General features: G+C 44.9%; 2 protein-coding genes across 5 annotated transcripts; one reads left to right on the top strand and one right to left on the bottom strand.

Annotated features, from left to right (window-relative positions):
* Positions 1-1,954: 1,954 nt before the first annotated feature.
* On the bottom strand, positions 1,955-6,361 carry best1 (bestrophin 1). The gene is made up of 10 exons (XM_056416968.1): positions 6,300-6,361; positions 5,757-6,056; positions 5,336-5,430; positions 5,005-5,238; positions 4,587-4,741; positions 4,394-4,471; positions 3,883-4,035; positions 3,713-3,793; positions 3,485-3,636; positions 1,955-3,394 (listed from the first exon to the last, which is right to left on the bottom strand). The coding sequence occupies exons 2-10, from the start codon at positions 5,906-5,908 to the stop codon at positions 2,329-2,331; spliced, it is 2,166 nt and encodes a 721-aa protein (XP_056272943.1). The 5' UTR covers positions 5,909-6,056; positions 6,300-6,361; the 3' UTR covers positions 1,955-2,328.
* A 448-nt stretch (positions 6,362-6,809) lies between these two features.
* rab3il1 (RAB3A interacting protein (rabin3)-like 1) lies at positions 6,810-15,355 on the top strand. Of its 4 annotated transcripts, none has more exons than XM_056417287.1 (12): positions 6,810-6,896; positions 7,203-7,516; positions 10,150-10,333; positions 10,462-10,557; positions 11,479-11,556; positions 11,786-12,013; positions 12,564-12,692; positions 13,126-13,238; positions 13,467-13,490; positions 13,835-13,934; positions 14,025-14,091; positions 14,229-15,355. In XM_056417287.1, the coding sequence occupies exons 2-12, from the start codon at positions 7,308-7,310 to the stop codon at positions 14,312-14,314; spliced, it is 1,314 nt and encodes a 437-aa protein (XP_056273262.1). In that variant the 5' UTR covers positions 6,810-6,896; positions 7,203-7,307; the 3' UTR covers positions 14,315-15,355. The 4 variants fall into 4 exon arrangements, with proteins under 4 accessions (XP_056273262.1, XP_056273261.1, XP_056273264.1 ...); XM_056417286.1 differs by having other exon boundaries at positions 11,786-12,025; XM_056417289.1 differs by lacking the exon at positions 13,467-13,490.
* The last annotated feature ends 386 nt before the right edge of the window (positions 15,356-15,741 follow it).

The following is a 15,741-nucleotide window of genomic DNA, read 5'->3' as shown; positions in this document are numbered from 1 at the left end:
CTAATGCAGCTGAACATTTTGGCTGCTGTACAGGCCAGTGTACACTTGCAGATAACATTTTTTATTTTTATTTTAGCTGATGGGACCTCTTGGATCAATTTGACTTGTTTGAGCTGTATCGACTAACACCTGATCGTGGAAACTGCCACACTCTTATCCTGCTTTGTGAAACTATCTGGCTCTTAATAGATAGATATATACTTTATTAATCCCCAAGGGGAAGTTTGTCATCACAGTAGCAGCACCAATAAACCAAACACACAAGAATAAATTAAAAAAAACACAAAATATAAAAAACAGGGATGAAAGATATAGAAGTATACAAAACAAAATATATATGTACATGCATACACAACAATGACGAATCAAATCAAATATTAAATATAGACAGTGCAAAATGCAAAGTGTGTGTATGTGTGCAGTGCAAATGAAATGTGTGTAGTGCAAACAATGAAATGTGTGAAGTGCAGATCAACAGTGTAAATATTAAGTTATTATTGTAGTTATTGCACTATGATCTGGCAAGAGGTGATCTGTTGTAGAGCCTCATAGCCGTCGGCAGGAATGTTCTCCTGTATCTGTCCTTGTGGCAGCGGAGCGTGAGGAGATGTTTGGAGAAAGTCCTCCTCTGTCCCTGCAGGAGGTGGTGGAGAGGGTGGTCCGGGTTGTCCAATATGGACAGCAATTTCTTCAACGTCCTCCTCTCCACCACCTGTTCCAGGTGCTCCAGCTGGCAGCCGATGATGGAGCCAGCCTTCCTAACCAGTTTGTTGAGACGGCTGGTGACACCGGCTCCGATGCTGCTCCCCAGCAGACAATGGCGAAGTGCAGCACACTGGCCACAACCGACTGGTAGAATAACTCCAGCATCTTGCTGCACACGTTGAAGGATCGAAGCTTTCTCAGGAAAAAGAGTCGACTCATCCCCTTCTTGTACACAGCGTTGATGTTGGCCTTCCAGTTCAGTCGGCTGTCGATGGAGACGCCCAGGTACTTGTACTCCTCCACCATGTCCACGCCCAGGACACTCAGAGGTGTAGGAGCTGTCGCCTTCCTCCTGAAGTCCACCACCATCTCTCTGGTCTTGGCCACGTTCAGCCGCAGGTGATTCTCATCGGCGTCATTAATGGGTCTGGTTTAGAAAATGTATTATCCAACAGCCCATAACATAATGGCTTAATATTTTTTTCGATTTTACCTTTTAAAAATAAATGGACTTGTGGTCAAAAAAATAATCTATTACATGATAATTTAACAGCTCTACTCAGACAATGGAATAGCCTCTATTAGTAAATCCGCCGTGCCAAACACGTGTATTTGTTATGTAATGGTACCACGCGATGTGGAATTTTTGTATGATTCTTAAAGACGTTAATTGTTTAACCTTCGAAGGGAATGTCCCTTATAAATTCCGTCTGTGCTTCTCACATGGAACGTGATGACGTTAATGCGCATTCGCTTTGACCGCAGCAGGAAATTCAACCTGGTTGGTATTTCATCTTTACGGGTTTATATTTGGAAAAGTCCGGATCAACGAACTGGGTGTGTTAAAATAAGAAGTTGACTCCTAAAAAGCTTGTAAACAACTTGCTTGTAGCTAACCTGAAGTGATGTGAGTGAGATTTAGTAGCTAACGGTGCCTAGCGGTAGCCAGGGATCTCATTTGCGGGAACGTAAGGTAGAACCGTTCGTCGTTAGCCTCTCTCAACCAATCAGCGCTGGGCTCCATCAAAACACTACATTTGAGCTACCGTTGCTTTCCTCTTGCATTGAGTTTTGCAATAAAACAAAACTCTGAATTTGGTTTGTATATATATATATTATTTTTAGTCTTATGATAATGAATTTCACATATTTCAAATATGATCCACATTACAGAGGCAAATGGTGATTGTCTATTTGTTTTATGGGTCCATAGTTGTCTTCTATAATGTAATAAAATAGTAATAAAACATTTCAAGATTATAATTTTTATTGACAAAAACAAACCAAAAACATAACATGTTCGACACGATTTATTTAAGAGTGCACTGAGCAATACTGAAAAGACTATAATATACACATGTTGGCTTCTTTTCGTTGAGTTTCAGAAGTAACTAAAGACTTTATTATTTTTCCTTCAACTGTTAAATCTCAAAAGTTGTTACAAGAAGGTTCATTTTTCTATCAGAGTTTAACACAAAGTAGAGATTAACTCTGCTCTGTTAAAAATACGAATGAATTGTGTGTCGGGCTCCAGATGACTAATGCAGTTCAGATGGAGCATAAATTAGTGCATGTTTGTGTGAAATATTTTGAATGCCACAAAAACCGTCACACCTTGTTTTCTCAGTCCTGCACCTTCTTCACGCCACCGTCCAGCAAAACGCCCAGCAGGTCCCCTTCAGCCAATGAGATTCCTGAATCATTGGGTGAGAGTTGCTGATTGGCTTCTTGCTGCGATGGCGGCGAAGTGGAAACTGTGTTCATGTTATTGCTCAGCCCACCATTGGTGCCCCCGTTGCTTGATCTCGCGTTGGTGCTGAAGTTCCCATGGTTACTAAAATTTGTGTGACTTGTCCCGTTGCAGAGACTTGCCGCCGTGCCAGCGCCGTTGGTGCTTGTTGTTGCATTAATGCTGCTCGGGCTGCTGGTGGGAGTAACAGGATTTGTAGCCGCGGTTCGAGAAGGAGGAGGGAACGAGAACACCCTCTCTCCACCGTTACCTGCAGTGCGCGCACTTGGGGGCCCGGCCTGGCTGTCAGCTGAGGGGAGGGGGTCCAGAGTGAGGCGGGGAGGTGGAGGGCGGCGAGACAGCAGGCCGCGTCCAGGTCTGAGTTTAGATATTGGGCAGAGTTCAGGTGGAGGGTCTGGGAACGAGAACATCGGGGCACTTGGGACCTCGCCATCTTCACTCAGCCACGGAAAAGCAGAGGACGGTGGTGGGGGGACGTGGTTGGGGGTGTCGGGAAGCAGCAGCTGTGAGCCAACCATCTGAGGGGCCAGAGAGCTGCAGCTGCGGTCCCAGTCGTTCGGAGTTCGCCGGGCAGGTCTCGGGCGAGGCACCGCCGGGGGCCCACAGTGGATGGGCGTCTGTGGGCAGCTGTAGAAACCCGGCCTCTCGTGCAAGGGCATGGTGGAGAAGGCGTAGTCTGGATCTCGCTCGTGGTTCAAAGGCTGGCGGCTTTGACTTGGAGTTGATGGAGCCTCTGGGTACAGGTAGAGAGGGAAGCGGCTCAGTGGAGCTCCAGGGCGGCGGCGCAGCAGAGAGACCCGGGAGGAGCGAGGAAAGTTCGGGGACTGGACACCGAGGAGACGGCCCAGCCCTCCGAGCAGCGGGGTGGAGTAGTTGGCTTCCTCGTGTTCTTTGATTTGCTCCAGATTGGATTGAAACTCCATCTCCTCCTTGGAAACACTAGTTTAGATTAAATAGATGGTTATATGGTTAGAAGAGTATTTTTCAGTATTTAAAAAAGTCTGCCAGAAAATACAAACATTACTGAACCTGATGTCCAGGGCTGAGCCCATGAAGGAGGGTTTGCGGTGTTCAGCACTGGCAGCAGTGTAGGGAGGCTGAGGTTCACACTCATTCCAGTACATATCCCTCTCAACCAGCGGCAGGCTGTCGTACATCTCATCCACAGACAGCAAGGACACCTGAGGGGCAACAGAGGTCAAACAGGAAGAACAAGACAGCTGATGTAGAAGTGGGGCAAATATTTTCCATCCAAACCTGTAAATTGCGATCGACGAGCCAGTTGGTTTCAAAGTCGTCATCATCTTCACCAAACGGATTTATGAGTTGCTCGGCCACCTGAGACCGAAAAGAAAAGACCACACCACAGCTCAGAAGGACACATTCATGACATGTATTGTGCAGCGTCAGCGTGACTTGAACCTCACCTTCAGCCAACCGACATAGAAGAAAAACTGCAGCAGGGTGAAAACCGGCAGGTAGAAGTCCAGATCGTGGCCCGAGTAACCTTGAGCTGGATCCAAGAACTGACGACCAATCAGACAAGCCAGGAAGAAGCTGTAGACCGCCACGGTCGCCACCTGGTTAAAAAACACCAGGCATGTGTGTTACACAACTATCTTTGAGGGAAAGGTCTCTCGTCAAGTGTTTGCATTGTTGTTGTTGTTGTTGTTGTGCTGAGTTTTGCCAGGTTAGATTGACAATTTTGGCAAACTTAGTTGATGATTTCAGGTATTTGATGATAAAGATCATAGTGACACACATATTCTGTATCACTCACCAGCAGCCTAATATGAGCTCTGCATCATCGTCATCATCATCAGTATTATCTCTACTAATCGATGCACATTTACCACAACATAAAAACTGTGAAAACAATTTGTTCTATCGCAAAGGCATTTCCTATATTTCGGTTACAACACAGAGTATCAACAGCACCTGAGTATAGACAAGCGGCAGGCTGATCCAGTCGTAACCATACAGCTTCATACACTTCGCCCGTAAGCTGTTCAACTCCTGGACAGAGAAGAGAAAAAAGCAGAACAGGCAAAAGAGGAATGTTTGAAGATGTTTCAGAACGGGATGACGTTCAACTCTTTTGACCTGCAGACCGATGCTCACGATGACCCACAGCGAGAATGGCGGTGAGAGCCACGTCGTTGTTGATGCGGCCCTCGGTCCGAGCCCTCAGAGCCAGGCTGATGAACCACATGCAGGGGACCCAGAACTTGTTGTGAGGAGAGCGCAAGTCCTCCAGGTACCTCAGCTCATCTGATGTCATCAACCCTGAGGGACGCAAACACGGCGCGGAAATAAAGGGATGCAAGAGAGAGCATTTAAGACGTTTGTTTCCATGTGTTTAGTTTCTCACTGAGCTCATTACATCATCAAGTAGTGACAAGTTCATACAAATAGTTCCAGTGCCATGCTGGACCAGCTTACACAATTTCCTCAGGACTTTTAAATAGTGCAAACAGATTTGTCCGGTTGTGTTTGTGCTAAGACCGGCAGGCCCGACCCCAGTGAGCTCTGGTGGTTCCACATCCTACCTGCCTGCACCACATGCTTCATGGTGGGAAACCGCTTGTAGACGGCGGTGCTGACAGAGCGGTAGATGAGCACACCAGAGAGGTTGGCATATCGCATCAGAGTTCGGCGGGTCAGTCTGGAGGCCTCGTCGGTTCCCCGAACATGACCACCCACTAACGCCGCCAAGCGGTCCGGCCAGGGGACGTTCTCAAACTGGCCCCACCAACGGGACACGACCAAGGTGACGTAGAAACCTGGAAGAAAAAACAACTTTAGCAAGTACAGAACTGCATGCCAGGCTCCCAGGAACACGGTATTATATTGAGATTTAGATTTATGAAACGGACTCACCCAGCACAAAAGACACTGGGATGAGCTCAGCATAGCGGTCACAGTATATGGACAGCTTCTCGAACAGCCTCTTCTGGTCATCGTTTAACACAAACCTGGTGAAGGAAACATCTGTTGAGTCTTTTACAACTAAACACAGGGAGGTGAGCCCGGTGGCACCTTCTGGTCACACATAACTTTGGTTTTAGAAATCAGGAAGCACATCACTCCCACTGACACAAACATATATTTACTATCCGTACATGTACGATATGAATAAGAAATAATATCTCTGTTGCGTAGTTTGTCCTCCAATGATGGCTGACAAGTTTCAACTTTGAACCTTGGTCACAATTCTTCAATCAAATCTAAGTGAGCTGTAACCAAGATGTTCAGGTACAAAAATAAATATAAGAAGATTGCAGTTCTGCTGTGAGAGTACCTATAAACAATACTGAAGAAGTAGTAGAGAAGAGTGAAGATGATGAGCTCCCGATAGAGCAGTTTATAAATGCTGCCCTTCCAACGCAGAAGCAGGTGAAAGAAGGTCCCCAGACCTGCATCAGCAACCCTTCGAGAGTACGTCACAGTCATCGCTGCTCGCTGGGCGACTTGCTGTGCGACTTGCTGGGCGACTGTGTCGTGACATGAAGGAAACCAGTGTGGCGGTGTTTTCTGAGCTCCGTCTGAGCTCAACGTCAACGATCAACCTGGATCTCATAAGGCCAAATTGGTCACAGATCTAAAATCATGAAGTAGGAAGAAAAACACAGCATTATATCTTTTCTCAACGTGCTCTTTAATCCTCTTTAATATTGGATTCACTAAATCAACTGAAACTCATTTTCAATTATTTTGCTCATTTAAATGATTACGTTTCCTTATTTCACGTCTCTAAAATACACCAATACATTTGAAGAGATGTTCGCAGTCACAATAAAACATGTGAGCGTCTCGAACACAGAGCTGTGAAGTTTTTACTCACCACACAATATGAAAAGGTCTCACTGTGGCCCGAGAAGTGTTGGAATGATGTTGGAGAAAAGGAGAGCAGGGGACTCCTGCACCTCCGGTCACTTGATGTGTTAATCTGTTTCAGCAACAAAGATGCATTGTGAGGCCAGGGCCTGTTAATCTGAACAAATCTGAGGACAGCAAAGCACCTGCACTGCCACACATTGGTCAGTCAAAGGCCTTAGCGCTGAGTAGTTGTGTTCAGATTTTGGAAATATAACTCTTTAAAACATTCTACTCAAAATGTAACACCCAGTTCATATTCTCTTTAAACCAGTCCTCCTTTATTGGTTTAATGTCACATTCAGTCATTCAGTCGTTCCTCAAGGAGAACTCTTGATCCGGTGTGGGTGCGTGTCCTGCGCCCTCTGCTGGAAGGAATGTGAACCGCGGGTCTGTAACTCGCCAGAGGGTGTTAGTGATTAACCCTTCCTGTCTAACCAGGAGACCAGAAGCAGAGAGAAGTGCGGACACAGTTCAATCTTGAGATGATCACAGCACGAGTGTAGCAGTTTTGACACTTTTGTGATGCTCTTGCAACAACTGGGAAAAAGCTTTGAACACTTTGGTGAGTACATTCGGTGTTTCTCTGTCCTTAAATCATCCTGGATTAAGCGTCTCGCACTTGCGTGACGCTGTTTCTGACGTTGAAGTAATGTTTACACTGGATATCTCACTCAAAAAATAAATAATTCCTTAAGCATGAGAACCTCTGGCACGTGTGTAAGTTATTCAGACACTGTAGAGGTCATGCCTCCCGTGACGTCTGCAAGACTTTGACTGTGAGGTTGGTTGAGTGAAACTTGTGAAGTCTTCACGTGATTTTAAAGTTGCAGCAAGTAATTTGTTTATTGTATCTGCTTGGCACCCACAGGTATCAGGATCACCACATACCACACAAGCATTGGACAAAGTGGTGGTAACCTCAGTGGAGACCTCTGCACCTTTCTGATGAGCCTCTGCTCGGCCTGAGAGACAAATGGATGCTTTGGAGGGAATTCACAGCGTCCATATTTCCTCATCTCCCCCGTCTTCAATAACAGATAGTCCAGGATACGAAGTCCTCAGAACAGGGAGATCTGGAATAGCAGTGTATTCCTCTGCAGTGTTCTTCGGCCCACCTGATGCCCCGGCTGCCAGACACAGGTACAGCAGGGCCGCCGAGGAGCAGGGCTGCATCGTTGGACGGTGAGTGTCAAAGAGTTTGATTTTAACTGGCTGGGCAAAACGTGATTGTTTTAAAGTGTCATTTTGAAGTGTAGTTTTAGATCCGTTCAGGTCTAACGAGCTCCGATACAGGTGAGCACAATGGATGTTTTCAACATGTTGTCACCACCTTAGAAGAGAGATTGGAGAAGTATCCAACGACAACAAATGTTCCACATGAGGTTCGATTCGAGATGATGGAAAGTTGCACTCAACTTCTAACCATCATGAATATTGATGATTTTAGAATGGCGACCATCACATTGAGGCGATCAAGTCAAACGACTACGCATGTAAACAAAGTGGACTTAGTTTTGACTATCGCTCTCACAATATGATGGTATCTCAGGCTTGTGTCGCATGTGAAGTCTCATTCTGCATTACAGCCATTCGGCTCCATGCAGCATGTTCATAGACAGAGTGCACATTTAGTCATGTTTTCAATCTGGGGGTCTCCTGCGAGGTCAGATCAGGACTTTGTGTTCCCTTTATTAGAGGATACAGTGGAGAGCTGACAGGAAATGAGGGAGGAGAAAGAGATGAAGGATGATATGAAACAACAATCTCTGGCTGTAGGCAAAGAACTCAAACCGGGCATGTTGCAATTGGTCTTTAACCCATCAGCTATTGGGTGTAAACGTGCCCCTTATCATTAAAAAAAAAAACTTTGACCAAGGTATTCAGCGTGTATAACATTATACATATGTAAAATAATTGTAACTTACAGTGCAAGTTGGAGGACAAACTATGTAATAGACACACTGTTTCTAAATTATTTGGTATTTCTGCAGCGCATTCCTTTTACTTCTTGGTCCACAGAGAGGCGCAGCGTGTCTCACTACTGGAATACATTTAGTTTTGTATACAGATACATTATATAATATGCTTTAATTTCAGTTAACAATAAGCAATGTGCTTAATTGGGTTTTGACTATTTTCCATGATTGTACTGCAAATTTTTATTTTTATGCCTATTATCAAGGAATTAGTTTGCAAAAGTAAAACAAATGTAAATAATAGAAACCCTTTTGGTACAATAATTACTTAGACTGGACCTCCAAGTATGCGAAGCTGGAAACTAAACGTTTATCTTTACTGGTGTAATTTGACTTGTGCTTTATTTGAAATTTAATTCTTGGACCTGAAATTTGCTCTTGCTTTATTCCTCAACCTTGACCCCTGTCTTGAAGATTGTCCCTCAGTTTTAGTATTTAGTATTGTGCTTCTCTTTGCACTACTTGAAGTGATTCATCAAATGACCAGACACAACCTTTGGGGCTATGATGTTCGAGCTCAGTCAGCGAGAATCCCGGTGCAGCAATCAGGATTTAGATTTATTTGTAAATGTATTTATGTCTAGGGCTTGACACCCCACGTTTCAAGCCTCACGTGCATCCGCCTCCAGATAAACGGGGAACCACACGAGGCGTCGCTGTGGCCTCGCGCTCGGAGGCGGTGCAGCCAGTCGGCTGCTCACGGGACCGGCCCGGGCTCGTCTGGCTGGGCGTTGGGAGTGGATGCGCTACTGTCATGTGACCGGCGCGTAAAGGGCAGACGCGGAGTGGAAGACACTCGGGGTTTTCTTGTCTTCTTTTTCTTCTGCCTTGAAATACGGACACGGGGGAGGAGAAGACAACCCGGCTGGAAAAGTGTCGCGAAAGTCCGCGGTGCACTTTGAAGTCGCTGGTGTCGTCGCTGCTGCTCGTGTCGCTTTTCTACGTCAGCGTCCGCATTCCTCCGCTGATTGAAAACAGCTGTGATTTTAACTGAAGCCTGCTAACCTGTTAGCTCGGTTAGTTCAGTATTAGTTAATTTAACAGCAACAACAGCAACGACAACAACCGAAGGACAGTGGAGGGATACACAACCAGCTGGAGGTGTATCTGCTGACACGCACCGGGTAAGGGCGGGTACCGGGGGAACGGGGGGCGCACCCGGAGGGGAGAGTTATCGAGCTCACGACTCGTTGGCTACAAGCTGGTTAACGATCGTTTTGATAACTTTAAGCCTTCATACGTTTGCATGTTGCTCATTGGTAGCAAAGGGTCTCAACCTGTGGTTCGGGGTCCATCAGCAACTCGCGTTTCACTTCCAGTAACTCTGAGGGAAAGTGATGCATCATCAGAGCTGAACGAGCATATTTAGATGTTGAATCATTTTGTCCGATTTTAAAATGATGATGACGAGGAAATGTTTGTCAACTGAAGCGGGAAACATTAGAATGAAGTTTATATTGGATTGTTGTTGTTCAGACTTTTGTTTTAAATATTTAAATTGTGTATTGAACAGATTTAACAGTTGTCAGTTTGTTAGGTATAACTAGCCCAACATAAATGTAGTTATGCCTTGCAATTAATCCTATGAGCAATTAATTATCTGGGCCGATTTAATCGGCTAATATTTTCCTGGGTCACTTTCTGTTTATTCGTTAGTGGGGTTTGACGTGTACAATAGTTATCTTTTAATAAATCTTAAAATAAAAAAATACACATGAACTGCAACAAGACGCAAACGGGGAAGGCGCGTTGTGGGGTAATGGGTCATTATCATTACATCAACCTCATATCTTATTAGACTGTCTCCAGAGTAACTCAAGCCATGCCATCTTATGTTAGGTTGGTAGATCTGGATCCAGAGCCGAAGTCCAGGGTGGAGGGTGGAGGCCAGGCTGGGCCCACCTCCAGCCGGGGCCATGGCGACCTCTCCGGGCTTCGTAGCTCCTCGCTGGAAATCAGAGAAAAAGAAATTCGAGAAAAGGGCTCTGAGATCCTCAGGGATCAGCTGGACGCTGCGCAGAAGGTGTCGTAACCTACTTCATGTTCACGCACGCAGACGCACAAAGCATTGTCTGACCTGAAAAAAAGCTGACGATGCAAATATCCTTCCTTGTTAAATGTGACTGTGAACTTTACTCCCACACAATTCAGGAACTGAAACTAAAGGACAAGGAGTGTGAGCGTCTGTCGCAGGTCAGGAATCAACTGGAGCAGGAGCTGGAGGAGCTGACTGCCAGTCTGTTTGAAGTAAGCGAGAACCACTGCTCCCCGACTGACTGCTGTAACCTGGACACTTGGACGCTGATCGTTAGTGATGAGGAAGTGGTCTTCTAATTCATAATTTGCATTGCAGTGACGCTAATCTTTCAGCTTCCCACTGTCGGGAACTACACAAAAAAACAATATAGTGGAATAGTTTAAATCTGTTCATATCAGTATTTATGATGTGATCAAATAAGATCACATGTGTAATGTGAAAGCGATCGCATCTCGTTATGAACTCACAGAGAATTATCATCCTATCAATGATCAACTCTTCATCTCCCTTCAGATCCACAGGAAGCTTTAGCCTCTTGTGATTCATTGTTTTGGTTTCCTTGCCTCAGAACTGCATTAATCATTTTGATTATTAATTAATCTATAAAACATAAGAAAATAGTAAAATCAGGATTTTCCAAAATAATAATTTTTAGCACCCTATGTGTCTAATCATTTGGTGGGTGAATACAGTTTCCACAATCCAGAAGGAAATATTCAAAATGTAATGAATATAAATGAATTTGACACTGCGCTGCTTTTTTAATCAATGAAAGTGATTCAATACAGGTTTACAACAACATTCCACCCTTTTGTTAAATAAAGTGCTTTAAATGGTCGAATTCCCACCTCTAAGTTTACCTCTGACCGTGTTTTGCGCTCTCATTGGCTTGCAGCTGCCGAACTTCATCTTTATAGAAGCACCAAATCCTCAATTTACATATACCCAGTTATACCTTATGACCTTAAAGTAAACAAAGGCTCGTTGTGTGTCGTTGTTGGTGTTTTCAGCTCGTTTTGCAGTCCAAGTGTTCAAAAGTCACTTATTACTGCTTTAATGTTTTAAACAGATTTTCCGTTCACAATTGGTGAAATGATTTTGTGATAATGTTTCACTCTTCGTCACAACAGGAAGCTCACAAGATGGTGAATGAAGCCAACGTCAAACAAGCAGCCGCAGAGAAACAACTGAGAGAGGCTCAGGGAAAGGTGTGTGGCGGCGTTGCTGTGTGAAAGATCATGACCCTTTACCTCATTTAAATCCATTCATTGCAGCTGAATGCTTTCTGAATTCAACAGATGCCAAATGTCTTACAAATTGGCAACTTTCGACACATTTGATATCAGAAAATAAAGTTACGGTGATTGATTTTCCTTCCGATATCAGACTTTTGTCCCTTTCTTTTTTTTCTTCTGTACTTCTGCGTTTGGCTCCCAGATCGATGTTCTGCAAGCGGAGGTGACGGCGCTCAAGACTCTGGTGCTGACATCGACGCCCTCTTCCCCAAACCGCCAGCTGCATCCACAGCTGCAGCCGCCAGGAGCCAGGGGCGCGCACAAGCATGCCGGGGGCCACGTCCGCAATAAGAGCGCGAGCGGTGCCTTTCCATCTTCACCTGGAAAACCAGAAACTTCCTCGGTTTCCATTCAGCCTGAGGCCAAAGAGGTAACGCGAGAGGTAACCGTCATGAAGTTTGTACCGTTGCCTTTCTGTTTCTCTCCCTCGTCTCTGTTTCCAGTTACTTGTATCTCAACTTCTCTCTGCTTTTTTCTTTTCTCCCAGTACTAATCTCTCCTGACTCGTTCTTCCTCTCTGCCTCTGGTGTCTCTTCCTCTCTTCCCCTCTCAGCCTGCTGTTCCTGCTCTCCTCTCTCTGATATTCTGTCTTCTTCCGGGCCAATCTGTCAGTGTGACCTTTGACCCTCGCTGGCAGGAGCGGGGAGAGGGGCAGCGCACTGACAGAAGACAGGTAACTGCATCTCTTCTTCCAGGTCTCTTGAGGCCCCAAACGCCTTGAAAACGCCTGACGCGCTTATTTTGAAGTACACCTAAAGTTTGTGAAAGATTGGTGGTAACATCTGACTGTAAATACGCTGGTTGGGCTCTTGAAGCAGCTGAGATAATGCAGCAGGGACGGGACTTTAAATCGATTGCTCTCAAGGGCTTTAGCTGACGCGTACGACCAGCGGTCTAAGAAGTGAGTTTGATTTTTTCAGATCGACTCTGTTCTGTATGCAGAGTTTTTGCTGTGGAAGGAGAGTCCCAGCGTAGAGCGCTCCTCGGTCTTCTTGAGCCGCATCTACAGAGAAGACATCGGACCCTGCCTCTCCTTCACAAGATCTGAGGTCCGACTCTAAAACTGCCGCTGTTAGATTTCATTGTTTGACGTGGGGCGGTCACAATATCGCTCTTTCACTACACGACCATCCTGGTCAAAAGAATTCATGATAACAATATTATTGCAATAGCCACAGAAAATGTGTTTAAAAAAAACCCGAAAACGTACAAATTAAGTCCAATTCATTGTTTACTTTGATTTTGTGTTTCATTTTCTGGCTAATTAACTCCACTCAACATCTTTGTGTTGGGAGGTGGAGATAGAGGGCTTCCTTCTTGAGAGCAGACTGCTATGAATAGACCATATATATATACAATTAATTAATTATTAATTACCATATGAATATTTTTATATAAAAAATCTTATATTGTTAAAGTACCGGTATATTGCGACCCTCCTAGTTCAAAGTAACGTTAACATGATTGATGACTCCTCCACAGCTGTCGCAGCTGGTGCAGAGTGCAGTGGAAAACAACTCTTTGACCATCGAGCCCGTGGCCATGTCGGCGCTACCGATCGTCAAAGCCTCCGCCATCGAGTGTGGCGGCCCCAAGTGAGTTACCACGGCGACGCATCATCTATCGATGTGTCCTCTCTTCCCACATTCACTGCTCGACTACGGTTAAACACTGAAAACCCACTCCTCTGGTTTTGTGTTCCTCCTCATGAGAACTGGTCATCGCTGAAGGGTTTTCAATGTCTTCACACGTATCCATGGGGGGTTCAATTAGCGGGCACATTTCTAATCACTGTCTGATTTAAGATCATCTTTTCTTTCCAGTGGCTTTAGAGCAGGAATAGAGACGTAAGTCCTCTCAGGAACAATCCCTTGATTTTGACTAACACACATTGCTGTTGCATGAAGTCTGAAAGGTCTTCAACACATCTGTAAATGAATGAGTTCTGCATGCGTCTGAATATCAGATATTAATGTTTCCTCTTCCAGTGACTAACGTTCTCTGATTGTGCACTATTTGTGTTGTTGTTGTTGTTTCTCTTCTAAAGTGTTTGTGTCTGGACTGGGTTCTCACGTCTTAATTGAAAGTTGCCTAAGTTTCATTGTTAACAATACCAGAAGGGGATTTTACTCTTGTGTGTACCCGCGGGTTAAATCTGTAATGGTCTGACAACTGATCTTTCCGTTTGTAGAAAATGTGCATTAAGCGGCATGTCGCGCCTCTGCCGACATCGCATTAAACTCGGGGACAAGGGGAGCTACTACTACATCTCTCCGTCCAGCCGAACACGGGTAACTATCCCGTGATCTCTGCAACCTTCATTCGACACGCTGCTGCTAAGGGTTGCCACACGTGACCTCGTCTTTATCTCACCTTTCTAGATCGCAGCCGTTTGCAATTTCTTTACTTATATCCGCTACATCCAGCAGGGCCTGGTGAGACACGATGGTAAATGAACACTAACCTGCATCTGAAATCTGTTCTTTTCTCAGTATGACTCTTTTGCTTTGCCAACGAGGGTTTTATTCAGGCAGCTGACGTGTTGTATCTTTTGTTGTTGTTGTCGCCTCTTTGCCTTCGTCCAGCGGAGCAGATGTTCCGGGAGGTGATGCGTCTCCGCAGAGAGATGTCTGTGGCCAAGTTAGGTTTCTACCTCACTGACCAGGGCTAGAGGACCCGAGCGTCCAGCGGCGCACCCCAAAGGACGGCGCATTGCAGGACCGCGATTCTTAGTCACGGTCAGGGTTAAACTGTGGTAACGAACAGACCTGGGATCAGCAGAGGTTGTGCAACAAGGGAAGTAGAACATGTCCATGTGCCACTTTGATGCAATATGGCAGCCTTAAACCAGCACAAGAACACAACTTTAAAGTATTCCCAGATAGGTCAAATAAATGTTCTGCTATCCTGCAGACCTCTAGTGATTCTCTCCACCAGTGAGGAGAATTGTTACTTCTTCTGAACCTCCCCGGTGGAGATTACATAACTTCTCCAGGTAATGATCTCTGTTTGATGTGAGTGATGAAAAGATGAGCACAAAGGATGAAAGCAGTGCAGAGGGATGAGTTAGTCTCTTACCTCAAGTATTACATACGTTTATATAACATGTAATGTAATCTTTCTCCTGTGAGATTGACAATGTCCATGTTCCACAAAACAATAATTTGGGCTTTTTCTTTATTCTTACATAAATATAATGCTCACAAGCATCTTACTTACTTTCAGTTATTGGCTCAAACTCCACAGACCTTGATGGCCTTAATTTTGTTGATGCACTACTTGTTCCAGATGCCTTGTATGAACACATAAATGAAATGACTTCATAATCTAAAATAGTGTTAATGAATTAGTTATGACACCTCATCGCTCAAAATAGTGACTTTTACAATACAGTCAGAAAATGAACAACATGATTGCAACATGCACAACTGTAGTTTTGCACGTTTGCAATGAAGAGTATGTACACGTAAAGGCCATAAAGTACTTTGATGGATGTAGTACATAGCCATACGAGACAGTGTATATGGGTCGTACTTCATTGTATAGATTTTTGCAGAAAACGGTCCATTGAAGGAAAAGAAATGAAGATTATTGTGTCTGAAAGTTCAATAACTGCTTCTCAGCGTTCTGTAGGGCTCTGATGTTGCTGCCCTCAGTGTATTGATCATTACACACTCCATTAAAGACGAGGCATTGTCGCCTCACTACATCCCTTTGAAGTCCGTGTGATTCATAAAGAAGATGCAGACCTTTTCTCTCGGGGCACGACGCTGGCTTTAGATCACCAGGAACCCGGTTCCCAAACACTCTGAACCACACGGTTACCTCACGGGTCTGTAAGCAGGACTCAGGCCCGCGGGGACAGAGAGGCTTTATGGCATGAAATCTGTTTTTGGAGCAGACATTCCAGTCAGATTTCCGTTTCCGGATTGAAAGGACTTTCGTAAGCTTGTTATTGTGTTTTTATGGCCTCATCGTACAGATTACAACCACTAAAGAGTTTGACTCGGATCGGTCCGTGACATAATGTGTAGTCTGAGGTCAACACCTGATCACATGATCCTGTCTGTTACAGGTGCAAACTAGTTCTCTACAATG

Source organism: Pseudoliparis swirei, chromosome 6, assembly GCF_029220125.1.
Source record: "Pseudoliparis swirei isolate HS2019 ecotype Mariana Trench chromosome 6, NWPU_hadal_v1, whole genome shotgun sequence".
NCBI classification, from domain to species: domain Eukaryota; kingdom Metazoa; phylum Chordata; class Actinopteri; order Perciformes; family Liparidae; genus Pseudoliparis; species Pseudoliparis swirei.
The sequence above is the reverse complement of the archived record's forward strand: the minus strand, read 5'-3'. Positions and strand labels throughout refer to the sequence as shown.